This window comes from Spermophilus citellus (assembly GCF_964194105.1).
Source record: "Spermophilus citellus genome assembly, chromosome: 17".
In the NCBI taxonomy this organism is placed as follows: Eukaryota; Metazoa; Chordata; class Mammalia; order Rodentia; family Sciuridae; genus Spermophilus; species Spermophilus citellus.
The window spans coordinates 14,292,727-14,310,523 of NC_138199.1; the positions used below are offsets into that span (position 1 = coordinate 14,292,727).

General features: G+C 48.1%; 3 protein-coding genes across 5 annotated transcripts; 2 read left to right on the plus strand and 1 right to left on the minus strand.

Moving 5' to 3' along the window:
* Positions 1 to 144: 144 nt before the first annotated feature.
* ELP5 (elongator acetyltransferase complex subunit 5) lies at positions 145 to 6,835 on the minus strand. Of its 2 annotated transcripts, none has more exons than XM_081271074.1 (8): positions 6,595 to 6,835; positions 6,375 to 6,435; positions 6,206 to 6,286; positions 4,339 to 4,559; positions 2,326 to 2,429; positions 1,319 to 1,414; positions 1,110 to 1,210; positions 145 to 473 (listed from the first exon to the last, which is right to left on the minus strand). In XM_081271074.1, exons 1-8 carry the CDS (start codon positions 6,731 to 6,733, stop codon positions 359 to 361), a joined length of 918 nt encoding a protein of 305 aa, XP_081127200.1. In that variant the 5' UTR covers positions 6,734 to 6,835; the 3' UTR covers positions 145 to 358. The 2 variants fall into 2 exon arrangements, with proteins under 2 accessions (XP_081127200.1, XP_081127199.1); XM_081271073.1 differs by having other exon boundaries at positions 2,248 to 2,429; positions 6,595 to 6,834.
* Positions 6,836 to 7,156: 321 nt separating this feature from the next.
* CTDNEP1 (CTD nuclear envelope phosphatase 1) lies at positions 7,157 to 13,761 on the plus strand. Its single transcript, XM_081271075.1, has 8 exons — positions 7,157 to 7,985; positions 10,719 to 10,785; positions 10,881 to 10,999; positions 11,197 to 11,268; positions 11,850 to 11,966; positions 12,087 to 12,198; positions 12,710 to 12,794; positions 13,109 to 13,761. Exons 1-8 carry the CDS (start codon positions 7,884 to 7,886, stop codon positions 13,167 to 13,169), a joined length of 735 nt encoding a protein of 244 aa, XP_081127201.1. The 5' UTR covers positions 7,157 to 7,883; the 3' UTR covers positions 13,170 to 13,761.
* A 1,036-nt stretch (positions 13,762 to 14,797) lies between these two features.
* Positions 14,798 to 16,813, plus strand: GABARAP (GABA type A receptor-associated protein). 2 transcript variants are annotated; one of them, XM_081271076.1, is made up of 4 exons: positions 14,798 to 14,998; positions 15,572 to 15,650; positions 15,791 to 15,909; positions 16,316 to 16,813. In XM_081271076.1, the coding sequence occupies exons 1-4, from the start codon at positions 14,909 to 14,911 to the stop codon at positions 16,379 to 16,381; spliced, it is 354 nt and encodes a 117-aa protein (XP_081127202.1). In that variant the 5' UTR covers positions 14,798 to 14,908; the 3' UTR covers positions 16,382 to 16,813. The 2 variants fall into 2 exon arrangements, with proteins under 2 accessions (XP_081127202.1, XP_081127203.1); XM_081271077.1 differs by lacking the exon at positions 14,798 to 14,998 and adding an exon at positions 15,123 to 15,344.
* Positions 16,814 to 17,797: the final 984 nt, after the last annotated feature.

Consider the following 17,797-nt stretch of genomic DNA (forward strand, 5'->3'; position numbering starts at 1 on the left):
GTTGTGTGTCAGGCCACTCTTGCTCATTTAATTTTCATCGTGACTCAGACCCAATGCTTAGACCGGACTCCAAAGACTCAAGAGATTGGCTTTCCTCATTCATTCTCACTGCCCACCACTCATTTCCTTTTTATCAACAACAAAAAAAATTAATAAAAGATTTTATTAGGTATGGGGGGTTGTTCCTATTTCCTCACTTTATGCTATCTCTTCATCCCACTTTCTGTTCTGATCGGATACTGCTTCCTACCTCATAGGGTAGGACCTCCATAGACAAAGGAACAAAGGTAGTACAGGAACTGGAACCACAGTCCTCCCACTCCCACCCATTTCCATTAGTGTAGTCAAGTCTGGCCAGTCAAATATCAAGGTCATCATCTGGGTCTTCTTGGTCTAGGTCATCATAAGCATCTGGCTCATAGAAGATGTGGCTGGTAGCCTGGCCTGGCACAGGACGCAGTAGAACCTGCTGTCTGAGGGAGAATTGGTGCAGTGAGGTGGTTATTAGATCAAGTCTGGATACCCCCTTAGAGGTGCCTGTGACTCACTTAGGCAACCCAAACTAGGCTTGTGTCATTTTCTTGGTCCAAGTTCCTCCTCTGACCTCTAAGATTATTTAGGGCTAAGAAAGAACCAGTTGACCCTGGCATAAGTACTACTCTTATTTAATAAAACTCTGTTCTTAGCAGCTTGAGGGGAAGGATTCTGCAGCAGTCTTGCTTCATCCACCCACACACTGGGCTTAGACAAGAGGCACCTACCAAGCCCTTGTTAACCAGCCTTTGCCACACCCATGCATCTTCCTGTCCTATGTCCTAGCACTGCTGGCTGGAGAATAAAGTTACCTCTTACGGTTTGCTCTGGCTCAGCCCAGAGCAAGATTACTCTGGGGACAATTATGAAGGTAGAACCCATCCATAGCTGTAATGGAGATAAAAGACAGGAAGACCCTCCGCCATTATGGGAGATATGGGTGGGTACAGAACCACTCCCCAGGCTTGTATCTGGAAGTGGACTTTAGCTCCTATAAAGTCTGAGAGGTTAATCAATAACCTGTCTTCACCCCACCTCAGATGCTGGGGATCCAAGCACTTAGGCTCCAGCCTTACTTTTCAGAACTGAACTGGAAGGGCAGAATCAGGCTATCCTTGGCTTCTCTTTCTTCCTTGGACAGGTGAAGGTTAAAGGTCAAATGAGTCGTGGGGTCCACCTGCAGGTAAAAAGATGCTGCCACTTGGCCTCATTCCTGAATCCTTGACTCCACTCCCAACCTCTGCAGTTTTATTCTACTTTTGCCAGATCCCAAGCTTTTAGGTACCAGAGATGTATGAGGATCTGGGTGGTGCTGGGATCCTAGGGGAGGCCCCTCCTGGAGGTCGAGGCTAAAGTCAGGAAGGATGGAAAACCACGAAGTCTAAGGAGAATAAAGAAGAGAGTTAAAAAGTTTTTTTTTTTCATCCCACTGAACAAACTAGAGAATTCAGGACCTCTCACCTCAGCCCCCAATCACCGGAACACATTGTTTTCAGCCCTAGCCTTCCTTTAAGTATCTCCCTACAGACTTGTTCCTCCTTCCCACTAGTAACTATTCTAGTCTTTTAAAAATCTTTTTCTAGGGCTAGGGATGTAACTTAGTAGTACAGTGCTTGCCTACCAAAGTGCAGGGCACTGGGTTTGACCTGTCTGTCTCTCTAACACACACAACCAACAAAATAAAACAGGAAAGTATTAAATTTTTTTTTTTTTTTAAATTATTCTTCCTGGGGCTGGAGATGTGGCTCAGCAGTAGCGCGCTCGCCTGGCATGCGTGCGGCCCGGGTTCGATCCTCAGCACCACATACCAACAAAGATGTTGTGTCCGCCGAGAACTAATAAATAAAATATTAAAATTCTCTCTCTCTCTCTCTCTCTCCCTCTTTAAAAAAAAATTAAAAAAAAAATAAATAAATTATTCTTCCCATCATGCCAACCCTTTTTTTTTAAAAATTTTTTTTTTAAAGAGAGAGTGAGAGAGGGAGAGAGAGAGAGAGAGAGAGAGAGAGAGAGAGAGAGAGAGAGAGAGAATTTTTAATATTTATTTTTTAGTTCTCGGCGGACACAACATCTTTGTTGGTATGTGGTGCTGAGGATCGAACCCGGGCCGCACGCATGCCAGGCGAGCGCGCTACCGCTTGAGCCACATCCCCAGCCCCATGCCAACCCTTTTTCTGATTCTAATTTCTAGTTGTTCTTGTTGCTTCTCCTAACCTGATAAGTTGGGCGCTGTTGGGGCTTCCGAAAGAGGACATGGGCTGAGGCTTGGCCCATTAAACCACCCAGAATCACCTCAGTCTGGGTAAGACTGCTCAGTGCTCCCACAAGGCCTGGGCCATGAAGTTCTTCATGTAGCAGGCCCAATACATGCACCTGCTTTACTGGGGAACTATCACCTAGAGAGAAAAGGAAATGCAGGGCATGAAGGAGAGTAGTGAACATTTAGGGTTGAGGTGAGGTAGCAAATACCGAAGAAAAGGAAGGAGAGGCCCACATTCCATCAGAGTTCTGCCACAGTCCTGACTTACCCTAGCCAATCTCACTGCTTAGCTATGAGCCCCTACACTGTACCGCTCAGTTATACCCCTGGCCCTTTTTTATTTTGAGACAAGGTCTAAGTTGCTCAGGCTGGCCTTAAACTTGAGATCCTCCTGTCTCAGTTTCCCACGCACTGGGATGGCAGGGGAGCCATAGGGATTATAAGCATGCACCAGTGTACCCAGCTTCTTAATACATTTTCTTACTCCAGTGCAAATCTGATCAAGGGACCACTGACTTTGGCCGCTCCTCATGGTCTTCAGGATGGAATAAACATTTTTGGCTCCTGATAGCCACAAACTTTTCAGTTTCATCTCTTACACAATGTACTGCTTGCAGTTTTTTGTAATTTCCCAAGATCTTAGGGCCTCCTTTCTTTCCCTTTTTGGGAGGATTAAGAGTGTTGGGCTCTGCACTAAACATTAACACAACATTTTAGTTTTTACAGAGGTCAGCAATTTTAGATCAAGCCATATGGCAATTTCAAGTGGTTTTTTTCCTAACGCCATCGTATCCCCCACCTTTTTTTTTTTTTTTTAAACAGAGAACACTGAAGTGCTGAGAGATCAAGCACTTTAATACAAAGTTAGGTGTGTCTAACTCGAAATCCCATTCTAATATCCACAGTGTACTTTAGGGCTAAACCCAATGTTCCTGACTCTTGGGCCAAATCTGTCTGTCTAAGCCTTGCTTTTCAGGATGGTTCCTTCTTTAAGGTACCCTGTACATATATTCCTAAATCATTATAGTCTTTATCAGACTACCTTGTATACTTATCTGCATAAGAATTTGAGCTCCCAGGGAGCAAGGACCCAACTACAAAGTTAGACTTTATTTTTGCATTATTGAACTTTATACGTTGTATGTATTTAATGTTTGTTAAGTGAATGAATAAAAATAAATGCTAAAAAAAAAAAATGACTGGGGTTGTAGCTCAGAGGTAGAGCACTTGCCTAGCATGGATAAGGCACTGGGTTCGATTCTCAGCACTGCATATAAACAAACAAATAAATAAAATGTCTATCAATAACCTAAAAAAAGATTATAGGGCTGGAGCTGTGTAGCTCAGTGGTAGAGTGCTTACCTAGCATGTGAGGCACTGGGTTCAATCCTTAGCACCACATAAAAATAAACAAATAAAATAAGGCAATTTTGGGAAAAAAAAGGTTGTAGAGGGGCTGGGTTGTGGCCCAGGGACAGTGCACTTGCCTAGCACATGTAAGGCACTGAGTTCGATCCTGCACACCACATTAAAAAAAATAATAAAGCCATACATATAAAAGAGATTATAGTAAAAAATTCTGGGTGTGATGGGGTACACCCGCAATTCCAGCAACTCTGGAGGCTGAGGAAAGAGGATCGCAAGCTCAAGACTAGCCTTAGCATCTTCTCTGTCCCACAATAAAAATAAAAAAGGGCTATGAATGGTTAAGCATCCCTGAGTTCAATCCCTGGTACAAAAAACTAAAAACAATAACAACAACAAATTCCCCCCAAAAGGTTGAAGATGTAAGAAAGTCTTTGGAGACAACTGATGCTGATGCTGGATTTTTTTTTTTTTTTCCTGGTGGAACTGCGGCTTGAACCCAGGGGGCATTATACCACCAACCTATATCCCCAACCCTTTTTTGAGACAGGATCTTACTCAAATTGTGATCCTTCTGCCTCTGCCTCCCAAGTTCCTGAGTCTTGATGCTGATTCTTAGGTTGGAAAAGGGAAATATTGCCTGCCAGGTGGAGATATGTAAGGGTAAGGAGAGTTCTCACCAGGGTAGGAGTTTTGATGGTTCAGAGCATGGAGGGTCTGGCAGACTGCAGTACAGGGAAGATGAAGCAAAAGCCAGCTGAGTGAATCAAGAGCTATGGTGGCAGGACCAGGATCTGTCCTCCTACATATAGCTCTCAAGACTCCCAGGGGTCCCTCAGGAAAAGCCTCCCCAGTTTTTGACCAACTGAGAGGGTCTCTGAAGAGGTCATAGTAAATCAGCCTGAAAAGGGAAAATAGGAGACATAATATTACCCCTTTCCCCCGCCACCTCAAATTTATCCTTTGTGGCTCTATTTTAATTTAATTTAATTTTATTTTATTCTTTAAAGAGAGAGTGAGAGAGTGAGAGAGGAGAGAGAGAGAGAGAGAATTTTTAATATTTATTTTTTTTTTTAGTTCTCGGCGGACACAACATCTTTGTTGGTATGTGGTGCTGAGGATCGAACCCGGGCCGCACGCATGCCAGGGGAGCGCGCTACCACTTGAGCCACATCCCCAGCCCGTGTGGCTCTATTTTTAAATTTTCGCTAATACCTTAAATATTGGAGCTTACGCTCTTAGACATGCAACCTAAGATTGAGAGCACAGACTTTGGTGTCCAATAGCCTAAGCTCCAAGCTTGGCTTTGCTACTTATACAAAATCACCTAACTGGGAATTCTACCTACTGAGCTACTTTTACATTTGTTCTAAACTCTCCAATTGTACTGCCTCTGTCTTGAGTTAGACCTTGGTCACCTCACAGTACTATTCTCTTTAAAATTCATTAAAACAAGGGTGGGGGTTGTGGCTCAGTGATAGAGCACTTGCTTAACATGTGCAAGGGCCTGGGTTCGATTCTCAGCACCACATAAAGATAAATAAAATGAAGGTATTGTGTCCAACTATAATTAAAAAATAAATATTAAAAAATTCTAAACAATGTTGTTCACTGTTCTATCTCCACTATATAGCAGCACTCATGGTTTATAACTGGTACACAGTATGTATACACTGAACCTGGATTACTGCAATAGCCTTCCTACCTGGTCTCTCTGTCTCTAGGCTGCCTCCTTCCAATCCATTCTCCACACAGTGACTGGGGTTGTAGCTCAGAGGTAGAGCACTTGCCTAGCATGGTTAAGGCATTGGATTCCATTCTCAATAACTTAAAAAAAGATTATAAGGCTGGGGCTGTGTAGCTCAGTGGTAGAGTGTTTGCCTAGCATGTGAGGCAAGCACATGGACTAAAATTTCTAACAGGCATGGTGTTATCAACTCTCCTGCCAAATTTTCAAACCACTCCCCACTGACTTTGATGAGTGGTTTGAAAATTTATACCTTTTACAATCAAGTTACCTCTTTATCTGCATGACCTCAGCTATTTTGGGAAGCTCTTCCACCTTTCATGATATGTCTTATCATACCTTCCTAGTTTTGCACATGCAATGAACCCTCTGCCCCTAGGACAAAACCCTCAGAAGTTTGCAGTCAGTGTTGAGCGAAGTCTGGAATGCATGGTTGAATTAAGCACGACCAGATTCTGAATGACTCAAAAGGCAGAGAGTGTTTATTCTTATCCTCCAGTTTGGTCTACTACTCAACAATATGGCCTACCTTTGTGTTGTGTGTGTGTGTGTGTGTGTGTTGGGGAGTACTGGGGATTGAACCCATTGGCGCTCTACCACTGAACTACATTCACAAACCCTTTTTTTGAGAAAGGGTATCGGTAAGTTGCCTGAGGCTGGCCTCAAATTCGGGGTCCTCCCGAGTTATTGGGATTACAGGCATGCGACCCAGACCGGGTTTTTATGTTTGTTGTTGTTAAGAAAGTCTCTTAACAACAGGGGCCCCACATCTAATGAAATTTCTCCCAATTTGTACTTACCGGCTGTTGACACAGGAGTCGAAACCTTCTCGAAACTCTTCCTCACTCACTTCACAGCCCAAGACGTGGACTTGCTCCCCACTAAGGCAGAGATGGGGGGGAAATGTCGAAGAGTGGGGTACTGGCTCCCTTCTTAAGCAAGGACTGAGACACGCTGCCTGTTACTCACCGCAGTGCAGATTTCTTGATGAGCGCTTTCAGAAGACCCCGCCCCTCCCACTCCACGGAATCTAAGGAAAGCGAGGGCAGAATAAACACTGAGAACCTTGAGGTTTCCACCTTCATAAAACAACCGCGACTTCCACTCCTAGCCTATGACCTATGGCCCTTCCTTCCCATTTCCACCCCATAAATCTGACCCGGAACCTCCGGTGCCTTAAGTTTCCTACCGCGAAGCAGCACTAGGCCGCCCAGGGCCAACAGAGAATCCAGCATCTCTGACTGGCTTCCCACTCCTACTTCGACGCTCTCTGATGGCGTCACGATCCACAGCCCCGCCCGCTCCGGGTGAGAGGGCGGGGCACTCATTCCTCCCACAATTAAGAGCTGGCAAAGGCCGGAATGAGAGGTGATTTTATGTTCAGTATTCCCAGGAGAGCTTAAGCGAAATGGCCCCTCCCGAGCCTTAGTGCACAGACGTAGGGACGACACCCACAGCCTACATTTTCACAATGACTGGGGCGGGAACAGCCGTTGGGACAGTTGTCTGAGGGAAGGGGAGGGGGTCGCACATCCCTCCCTCGACGGTCAGAGCCACAGGGCAAGTGACGTCACTCCGTCCCGCCCACGCTGTTCAAGACTTTGCTCCACTCCCCGCCCCGCGGTCGCCTTCGGCGCTTGCGCAATATCGAAGTGTTGTTGGGGGCGCGCTCGCCTTTCCTTATCCCTACCCCCGTAAGACCGAGTAGGGGGAACTTTAGTCCCGGTGAAGCGAATACACGTCACCACCGGAAGTAGTGTCAGAGGGGAAGAGGAGGGGGGAAAGAGAGGAGGAGGGAGACCTCTGGGCGGTAAAATGGCGCCTGTCAGAGTGGGAAATCCAGCTGCAGAAGCTGCAGCCCCGCTCCCCAGCGGCTAAGAGACCGCCGACCTCGGGGAGGGGGAGGCCACTTCGGTCTAGCGCTCCGCGCCTTTCGTCTCCCCCTCCCCTTGCTACCCTGCTCTTTCCGCTCAGCCTGCCCATTCTCTCGCTGCGGCCCTTCGCGCGCCTCTGCCCCCGCCCGCCCCTTTCCCGCGGGCAGCCCCCTAGTGCGCCTGCGCAGCGGGCCACCCTCCGCTTCCCCTCCCCTCCCCCTCCCGTCTCCCTCCCTCCCTTTTCCCTAACCCCCTCCCCCACTACCCCCTCCCCCAATTCTCCATCCCCTTCCCTCCTAGTCTCAGAGGACCCCGTCCTTGCCCGACCTGTTTCGGCCTGCAAACTTCGCGAAGCCGTCGGTGCCCCTCCCCGCCCATGTGGGCTCCCGCGGGCTGCCCACGCCTGTCCCCCAGATCCCCGTTCCGCTGGGCTTTCCCCTCGCCGGGGGTGGCTTTCTGAGCCGCCCGTTCCGTGCCCTTCTCTGCAGCCTTTTCTGCCACTCGGGGCCCCCGTTCCCCCTCCCGGCGGCGGGGGGCTGCCCCCGGGGGGCTGGCTGAGCTGGGCCGCGGGGGCCCCGGGGCCGGCGGTGCCGGGGTCATCGGGATGATGCGGACGCAGTGTCTGCTGGGGCTGCGCACGTTCGTGGCCTTCGCCGCCAAGCTCTGGAGCTTCTTCATTTACCTTTTGCGGAGGCAGATCCGCACGGTGAGCCTGGGTGGGCACTGGCGGTGGTGGGGAACTCTGTTCTTGGTGCTCATGGGTTTTCGGAAAGTGTCAGGCCTCTGGGCCCAAGAAGGGAGTCCTGACGGGGCTTTTCTACGAGAGGATTAGGGCATCCTAAGCGGGACGTAGGGTGGTGAGGGAGACCCTTATAAGAGAACTGAGATCTGGGGTTTTTAATGGGACTAGATAGCACAGGATTTGGCAACTCTTGGGGGCTAGAGTGGTGGGTGGGGCGCTCTTTAAGAAAGCTGGAGTTGTTGCTAAAGAAACCGAGAGGCGGGGAACACCTGTTTGCTGGCAGCCAGATCTATGGATGTGGACTTGTGAAAGACCCTCCTGTTGGAACCTCTGGGTCTGTTTGGTCTTGGAGAGAGAGGCTTATGTGTGTCAAGGGTGGGAGGGCATATGTAACAAACTAGGATGGGAACTTGGGGAAAGCCCTTGGTATGAAGGAGAAACCTCTGCAGTTTCTGTTAAGGAAACTCCTCCAAAAAGGCCCTGGAAACTTATTTCATAGTGGGATTGTAGGATTATGGATTTATTGGGACTCTGGACAGAAAAAGATGCTTTTATGATGACATTCCTTAGTTGTAGGAGGGAGCACATTAAAGTTTGGGCATCTGGGTTAGGAGACAGGCTGGTTAGTACAGCTTGCATTTGAAGATGTGCTTGTTGCTCCAGAAGACCTTAGAATTGGGAGGGGGTGGGGTCAGACTGTTTGGATGTACCTAGGCATCTCTAGGTTCCCTCCTTCAAAGCTTTTCTCCAAGGTTGAAGAAGCTCCTTTGGCTAACATCACTTAGTGAATGTGCCCCTGTGTTGTCATCACCAGTTGGGCAAATACTCTGAAGGAGTGTGGGGAAAACTGAGTGAGCTGGGGTGTAGAAGTCTGTATTCTCTGGCATATTTCAATACAATTTGAAGGAATAAAATATAGTAGGGGTGGCCTGGGTCAAGAGAATTCCCAGAAAGCCCTGGGTGGGAGTGGTGATTGACTTACTGATTTTGGGGAAAGGCCTGGCCTTGGGTTCTTCCTCTCCAACGGTTTATTTCTTCCAGTTCCTGATTTAGAGCTCCCACTGTTTGGGGAGGTGATGGTTGTAGGCAGGGCTATTACCCTAAGAAAGTTAGAAGCCAAGAAAAAATTTAGGTCAGAAAGGCTGAGACAAATGTGAAGCTAGCTCCTGGGGTTTTCTTTATGTGTTGACTGTCATCCATTCTCTGTCTGATCTTGTCCTGAGAATTCCCTCTTCTCCCCCCTAATACACCAGTTTTAGGGGAGTAGTACTCCAGTCCATTTATTGGAAAGTTAGTTACTTCCAGAATTGCTTTTTGGGTAACACTGACCCAACAGCCTTTTGTCTTCCTTTCCAGTCTAGTTTCCTCCCCCACCCCGCTTTCTGGCAAACACTTGGAGCATTCCCTACATGCCCAGCATATGCAACCCGAGATAGGAGGGCAGGATACCCGAGCTGTTTCAGCCCTCATCACAGCCCAGGGAGAAAAGAAGGGCAGATGCCTTGGGATTAAGGGGAGAGAGGATTTTTTGGTTTGCAAACAGGGGAAGCCTGGTTCTGGTTTGGCTTGGGGCCTAGGCATAGATCAAAGAGTGTGCCTTAGAAGAAAAGAACAGAGAGAATTGCCAGGCTTTGCATGGTAGATCTGACTTGGGAAATATCCTCTAGAGAAGGCTTGGAGAAGGAAAGCTGGAAGGCTGAGGTGGTGACATTCCTGTCCCTTCTTCACTTCTCTCTCAAAGGCCTTACTTCATTCTGGCAGGTGGAGCTTTCCAATATTCTCTGCCTAACATGGGTACTGGGCTAAGGAGGTTGTTCAGGGGGTTGAGGTTCTCTGAAACTTGTGACTTGGCTTGTAGAGACACAAATGGACAGGTGGCTGGCTAAAATAGGTCTGGTGGCCACCAGCCAGAGGAACTTAGCTGACCTGACAACCTTTGGATTCCCTCATTCTCTATTCCCCTTAGCAAACCAAGGATCTCCTTGTCCACCAAGAGTCTGAGGCTTTTAGTTCCCAATGGAAGATGATGTTTCCACAATGAATCCTTGGAGTGAAAGTCGGGATTTCTTTGTTCAGCATACCAAACATCATGGTTAAGATGGCAGGCTCTTGGGTCAGTCTTCAGAGAACAATCCTGACTCTACCCCTTCATTGATTCTGTTAATATTAACTGCCCACCCTTGCTGCAGTGTCCTAGGCAATGGGAAAGAAGCCATGATTGGGACAAAATTCATGCACTCATGCAGTTTTCATTCTAAATTGGGGAGGTAAGATGTTGAAACCTTGGAATCCTCAGTTTCTTCATTCTTAAAATAGGGATAATAACACCGGGCATGGTGGTGCAAACATGTAAACCAGCAACTTGGGAGACTGAGGCAGGAGGATTACAAGTTTGAAGCCAGCCTCAGCAACTTAGTGATATCCTGTCTCAAATAAAAACTAAAAAGGAATGGGATGTAGCTCAGTGGTAAAGTATTCCTGGTAAAATCCCCAGTACTCCTCCCCCCCCCAAAAAAAAAAAAGGTTTTGGGGAAGAGGGATAATAATATTATTAGAATAGTTTTAAGGATTAAGTGAAACAATCCTAAATCACGTAGTGCCCAGCATGTGATAAATAGTCAGTTTTTGATACCTGTTATTATTACTGGGGAAGATGTCCTTGTTAAGTATTCTAATCCTTTCTCTCGTTATCTTTAGGTAATTCAGTACCAAACTGTTCGATATGATATCCTCCCTTTATCTCCTGTGTCTCGGAATCGGCTAGGTGAGTATGGTGGCTGGAAAGACCCCTTGAGATGAAGTAGGAGTCCACCTATGGGCTGGAGGTCAGTTGCTGTTTTTCTTTCCCATGTGGTTCAGCCCAGGTAAAGAGGAAGATCCTGGTGCTGGATCTGGATGAGACACTTATTCACTCCCACCATGATGGGGTCTTGAGGCCCACAGTGCGGCCTGGAACGCCTCCTGACTTTATTCTCAAGGTGTGTGGGGATGGATAGTGATGAAAGGGTTGTGTCTGTTACTCTGCCCAGTCCTGGGCTCCCTTGCCCAGAGTATCTGGTCCCTGATCCCTGGCACCTGTGTCAGCCTGGAAAGCAGGAGGTAGTGGGGGTTACAGAGATGTTGTCTAGGCCTGTGTCATGGTGTTCAGAATTTGCTCAGTCCTTCCTTTCTACAGGTGGTCATAGACAAACATCCTGTCCGTTTTTTTGTACATAAGCGGCCCCATGTGGACTTCTTCTTAGAAGTGGTGAGTATACACAAGCTAAAGGGAATTCTGTAATGAAGGAATAGTTGTAGGGCTTGGGGATTTTAGGGGATTTGGGGAAAGGGGCGAGAAGTGGGTGAGGGGAATTTTGGAGAGGGAAGGATGTATGAAGGTAAAGGAATGACTTTCAGTAGTTGGGTTTCATTTGTTATACTGATATAATTCTATTCTTCCATGGGCATCCTACTCATTTGTGTTTGTATTTTTGAATCTTAAGTTATGGAAAGCCTCACACACTGATTTTGAAGGTTTGGGGAATTTCAGAATTTCCTGTCCCCAAAGACATTTGATGTTGCTAGGAGGCCTGAAGCATTAGACTGAAAAAGAACTGTACACCAGTTTAAAAAACCCAGGGTGGAGTAGGGGGAGGTGTGTGTGTGTGTGTGTGTGTGTGTGTGTGTGTGAGAGAGAGAGAGAGAGAGAGAGAGAGCGCGCGCGCACGCATGCAGGTGCATGAGACATAGAGGGAGCGCGCGCAACACACACACACACACAACTCACCCTGTACATCTTAATGAATCATCGCCTCCTGTGACACCTCTTTTTCTTCCAATCTATTTCAGGTGAGCCAGTGGTACGAGCTGGTGGTGTTTACAGCAAGCATGGAGATTTATGGCTCTGCTGTGGCAGATAAACTGGACAACAGCAGAAGCATTCTCAAGAGGAGATACTACAGACAGGTAAGGAGCTAGAGTCGAGGTTTAAAAGTGATGCAGGCCACTAGGGAGGGATCTGGCTTTGAGGCAGTTGCCTTGATGGGGAAGTTGGGGAGGTGTACTCCATAATCCCCTGCCTTTCAGCACTGCACTTTGGAGTTGGGCAGCTACATCAAGGACCTCTCTGTGGTCCACAGTGACCTCTCCAGCATTGTCATCCTGGATAATTCACCAGGGGCTTACAGGAGCCACCCAGGTATGGGGGAAGGTGATGAGTCTGTCAGGGCCAGGACATGACTCATGGGTTGTTTTTTTTTTTTTTTTCCCTCCCCACCCCACTTTGGCAGTGCTGGGGATGGAACCCAGGGTCTTGTACATGCTGGTCAACCAGCAGCAACATACTCAGCCCACTCATGAGGCATTTTGAATGGAGGGAACTAGAAGGCTGGATACCTGGGCTTTGAGGACTGGGATTTCCTGGTCCACGTGCAAGTTCTCTATTTCAAGTGAGATACCCGCCCCCATGTGTGAATTTCACAAGTCAGATTCCTGTATCATTTGTTTCAGGTGGGCCACAATGATAATAAAATTTAACTAGAAACTTCACACTAGTATGAATTTGGGTGATTAATGTATAATCAGGAAGATTTTTACTTAGGCTGTTGACTTGGGTGGTGGAGGTATAGTTTTTTAAGTAATGATTTTCAGGAAAAACTTCCAGTATCTCTTGAATCCTTTCTTCTCATCTACATTTTCACCCTCTCCAGACAACGCCATCCCCATCAAATCCTGGTTCAGTGACCCCAGTGACACGGCCCTTCTCAATCTGCTCCCAATGCTGGATGCCCTCAGGTAAGGGAAGTGAGTTCTAGATAATCTGGATTTCTGAGGAAAGATAGATAGAGGTGGGGGATCCCAAGGGAATAAAAACATTTGCCGAGTTTTGTTTACTTACCTTTCTTCCCTTAAGAGCTTAAATGTTTGGACAAGGTCTTCTCAATTCCAAAGCTCGTCATTCTTAGCCATAGGGTTTTGTTCAAATGACCTGTCTCATCATGTGAAAGTAGTGTTTAATTCTGCCCTGTATCCAGTGAGGTGCCTTACACTAGTGTTGTGAGGATGTCAACTATAAGGTACTCCACCAATGCAAGTTATTGTCATCCCAGGTTCACCGCTGATGTTCGATCCGTGTTGAGCCGAAATCTTCACCAACATAGGCTCTGGTGACAGCTGCTGCCCCTCCACCTGAGTTGGGGTGGGGGGGAAGGGAGGGCAAGCCCTTGGGATGCCGTCAGATGCCCTGTCCAATGTGAGGACTGCCTGGGCAGGGTCTGCCCCTCCCACCCCTCTGCCCTGGGAGCCCTACACTCCATTTGGAGTCTGGATGGACACATGGGCCAGACTGTGAAGCAGCCTCACTCTAACTTCGTGTTCACACTCCATGGAAACCCCAGACTGGGACAGGTGGAGGCCTTGGAGAGCCGAAACTGTCTGGTGGAGAGGCAGGACTGGCTGGAGTGAGAGACAGACATACCGTGATCCAGGAGGCTCAAAGAGAAGCCAAGTCAGCTTTGTTGTGATTTGATTTTTTTTTTTAAACTCTTGTAAAAAAAATTGATCTAATTCTTCACTCCTGCTCCAAGGGCTGGGCTGTGGGTGGGAGACTGGGATTTTGGGCCACTGGATCCTCCCTAAACTTGTCCTTCCCTTTCTTTCCCTCTATTTTTCTCCCTAGATTCCCTCCAACCTGTAACTAGCTTTCTCTCTTTTTTTCCCCTTTCCTCTCTTTTAAACCATGCATTATAACTTTGAAACCAAAGCTGCCCTAGGTCCTTCTCTGGGGTTTTGGGAAATGAAGGGAGGGGACTGTGTTCACATCCACCGGAAAGTTGGTGATGAATATGGAGATAAAGTAGTGAATAGTAGGTTTCAGCTACTTTGGCTGGAAGGGCCCAAGTGACAGAATGAGAGTGAGGCAGCTTCAGAGCAGTAGTGTATGGAATGACGAAAGTAGCTGAATCCTGGAGACTCCAAAGGGCATATAGCTGGAGAAAAACCTGGCTTCAGGGGACTGACGTGGCCTGGCTGAGCCCCCGCTGCCCCCAGGTGGATGGCACCCAGGTTCCGGGCGGGCCTAACCCTCTCTTGCCGTGGCCCCGCCTCCCTGGCACCTCCTCCCCGTAGCCGGCTCTACTTCTTTGCACCCGCCACGTGACGCTCCGCCCTTCTCTGAGATCACATGACTTTCGTAGAAAACAAATTCTGGAGTGTTCTTCCGCCCTGGCGTGGTTCCTGCCTTTTGGAGTTCATTTCGAATCCTTATCGGTCCGCTCATTCCTGGTCAATAATCCTTATATACACCTGTCCGAACATCTATTTCTTTCCTTTCCTCTTGTTTCTGGAGTTCGTTTCCGCCACTTGGGTACTACTTTGTTTTGGTGTCAACGGCCGCCTTCAACGTAGCAACACGTTTCGTGAATAGCTAGCCTTGTAATTGTCTCTGGTCTTCTCCTACGTTATTTCCGAAAATAACTTCTGGAGAACCAAGTCTCATACTATGATTATCATCTCTTATCCCTTTCCATTCCAAACTTAGTGGCTGGGGGAGGTGGAGAAAAGGTTTTTAGTATTTTTCACCGTAGTAAAACCCAACAACTTTTGCTACGTTGCCTGCGTAGCCCACAAATTGATTCCAAAGAGATTACGCAGATGACGTGAGGTGGACGGACTGTGGGTGGTGCTACGCTAGCGGCGTTAGTGCGCTGTGCCACTTAGCGTATCTTAGCAGGCGGGGCAACCCCGGAAGGTCGGGGGCGGGGTTGGTGAATAGGGAAGTGGCGCAAGTTCGTGGATCGCTCCGCTGAGTCCGCCCGCGCGTCGCCGCCGTCGCCGCCGCCCCCCCATCCCGGCCCCCCCTCCCCCCGGGTTCCCTCAGCCCAGCTCGGTCCAGCCCGGTTCCCGGGAGGATGAAGTTCGTGTACAAAGAGGAGCATCCGTTCGAGAAGCGCCGCTCTGAGGGCGAGAAGATCCGAAAGAAATACCCGGACCGGGTCCCGGTGAGGACAGTAGCCAGGCCGAGGGCTCAGGGTGCTGACGCTGACGCCAAGCCTGGGCTTGGGTTTGAGACCAGCAGCGCCAGAATTGGGCTGCCCGTCTGTGGTGGGGCAAGAATTGAGCCCAAAACTGCTGTCCCTGAGAGGAGGGTTGAAAGGAGTGGAATAGCTGAAGGAAGAGCTGGGGGTTGAGGGGATGTCGACCGGAGAGAGAAATTTTGGCATCTGTGTGAGTGAGGCCGTGGGGATTTGACAGTCTGGGCTTTTTATGGTCATCCTCCCAGCTAGCCGAGTTTTCGAGATTGAAGCTCAAGTCAGCCTAGACAAGTCACCCTCTCCTTTGATTAAGGTACTTGTTTGTTATGACGCGCTTTTGGGGGATCCATCCTGGGTATTTAGGTGAGCCAGAGGGGTCGGGATCTCTGGACTCAGTGCTGCATCGCATGTACAGAGACAAAGAAAAATGAGTCTGGGGCAGGTTTGAGTACTGGGAATATACTGTAGCTTGAGTTCCTGATCAGTGGAGCTGTGGTCTGTAGTCTTTATGTCTCTTAATTTTCATCTTTCCTTTATCAGGTGATAGTGGAAAAGGCTCCTAAAGCTCGGATAGGAGATCTGGACAAAAAGAAATACTTGGTGCCTTCTGATCTCACAGGTGGGAACCTGACCCAAGACCTAGGTTTGCTTCCTATTGGTGGGAGTGCCATCTCTGTGGGAGGAGGCTCCATCTAGCAGCTGCTCTTTGAAAGGCATTTATGACCTCTGTGACTTTCTTGCACCTTATATCTTTGGCAGTTGGTCAGTTCTACTTCTTGATCCGGAAGCGAATACATCTCCGAGCTGAGGATGCCTTGTTTTTCTTTGTCAACAATGTCATTCCACCCACTAGTGCCACTATGGGTCAGCTATACCAGGTATGGTTCCTGGGAAGTAATAGAGGTTTTGGAAGGGAGTTCTGGGAGAGCTTGAGGGGAAGAAAGTGCTAATTTTTTGAATTAACATTAGTAGCATTAAAACCTCCTGTCTGTCTTGGGTTGGAGTTGGACAGAACAGCGGGAGTAGAGAGAAGGGAATCAACCAGTGAACTAGAGGAACTGTTCTTATGGTGACTACCTAGTTCCCTTCCTCATTCCAAAATATCAGAAAACACAAATATTTTGCCTCAGGACTACTGCAGAGCCTACTGTCAATGAAGGAGAGTAAGGCACTGGTTTTGGGGGTCCTTAAGAAGAATGGTTCTTGAAGAATGTATCTGGTTAGTGAATGGTTCAAGTAACTGAAACCAGTTCCCTGAACACCAGTTTCTCTTTTCATTCCCAGGAACACCACGAAGAAGACTTCTTTCTATACATTGCCTACAGTGATGAAAGTGTCTACGGTCTGTGAAGCTGCTGCCCCTGAGGTGGGGGGTCCCATTCCACAGAGAGGTGGCACCCTTTTCTTGACCTCCACCTCCTTCAGGCTCATACACCACCTCCCTTCTTTGGGACCTGCACTTCTTAATGTTTGAGGCTCTTTCTCCAGCCCCTCTTAGCAGGAGGGGTAATGGTGGACATGACCTCTTGTACTTCTCCTTTCTCCCCTTTCCCCACCTTTCTTTGTTCTCCATCCTGACTCCACTTTAGACTTCTTGATTGTCAATCTCTGTCACCTCCAGTGATTGTTTTGGTTTCTGTTCCTTTCTAACTGCCCAGGGGGCTCAGAACCCCAACAGTCCCTTCCTTTCATTACCTTCTTTTTGGGGGGTAGATGGAAGGGCCTGAAATTGTCGGGGGAAGGTAGGAGGCACATCAATAAAGAGGAAACCACCAAGCTGAACTGAATTTTGCTTTGTGTTGCTCTCTCCGGCTTTTCTTTTCAGTGTTTCCAAGACCTTGTGGGCTTCAGCGGTGGGGTAAGAGGAGGGAGGGAATGGGTATTATTTGGAGGAACAGATATATTTTTTGGTTTATTCTGTTGATGTTGGGCATTTCCCTGTCAGCATAAAAAGGATGCGTTTGTCAATGGTGAAACACTAGTTTCATGTACGGGTTTCTTGGATTCTAAATACTCTTTTTTCTTTTTTTTTAAATTTTTTTAGAGTGAGAGAGGGGGGAGGGAGGGGGAGAGAGAGAGAGAGAGGGAGAGAATTTTTAATATTTATTTTTTAGTTCTCGGAGGACACAACATCTTTGTTGGTATGTGGTGCTGAGGATCGAACCTGGGTCGCACGCACGCCAGGCGAGCGCGCTACCGCTTGAGCCACATCCCCAGCCCCTAAATACTCTTTTTTCATTGTTGGTTCCTGTGAAGAAAGTTTGAAAGTATCTGCTTTAGATAAACATCCAATTTTGTTATTCCAGATTATTCATGTGTGGGAGGTGGTGCAAGTACTGTTGTCCTCAGTTGCCTGTCACAAATTTTGTGTCAGCCTGTATGATTCCGTGGAGTAGAATCCGAGGGAGGGAGAAAACTGGGAGGGGGGGAAAACACAAAACATTATTACCAATAGAACTTCATTTCCCAACAATCATTTCTCCGCCCTGCCGGAAGTGGGGCGGTCTTTCGGGGGAGAAAGAAGGTGCAGAATGAGGCAGTATGGTGGCCGAGAGTTCTAATCCCTTCTTCCTCTTAATTCTTGGTCCCGCCTAGCCTACATTTCCCAGCGGCCTCTGCGTGTTCTTCCGGTCTATGCACTAACACCCTAGCTCCCCGCCACTCCCCGGGGACGGGGAGAGGCTTATTGCGCTTGCGCCAGCCCGTGGCTTGCTGGGACCTGAAGTTCCAGAGGCTTATATGGTCCCCTTTCCGCTGTCCCCGGAT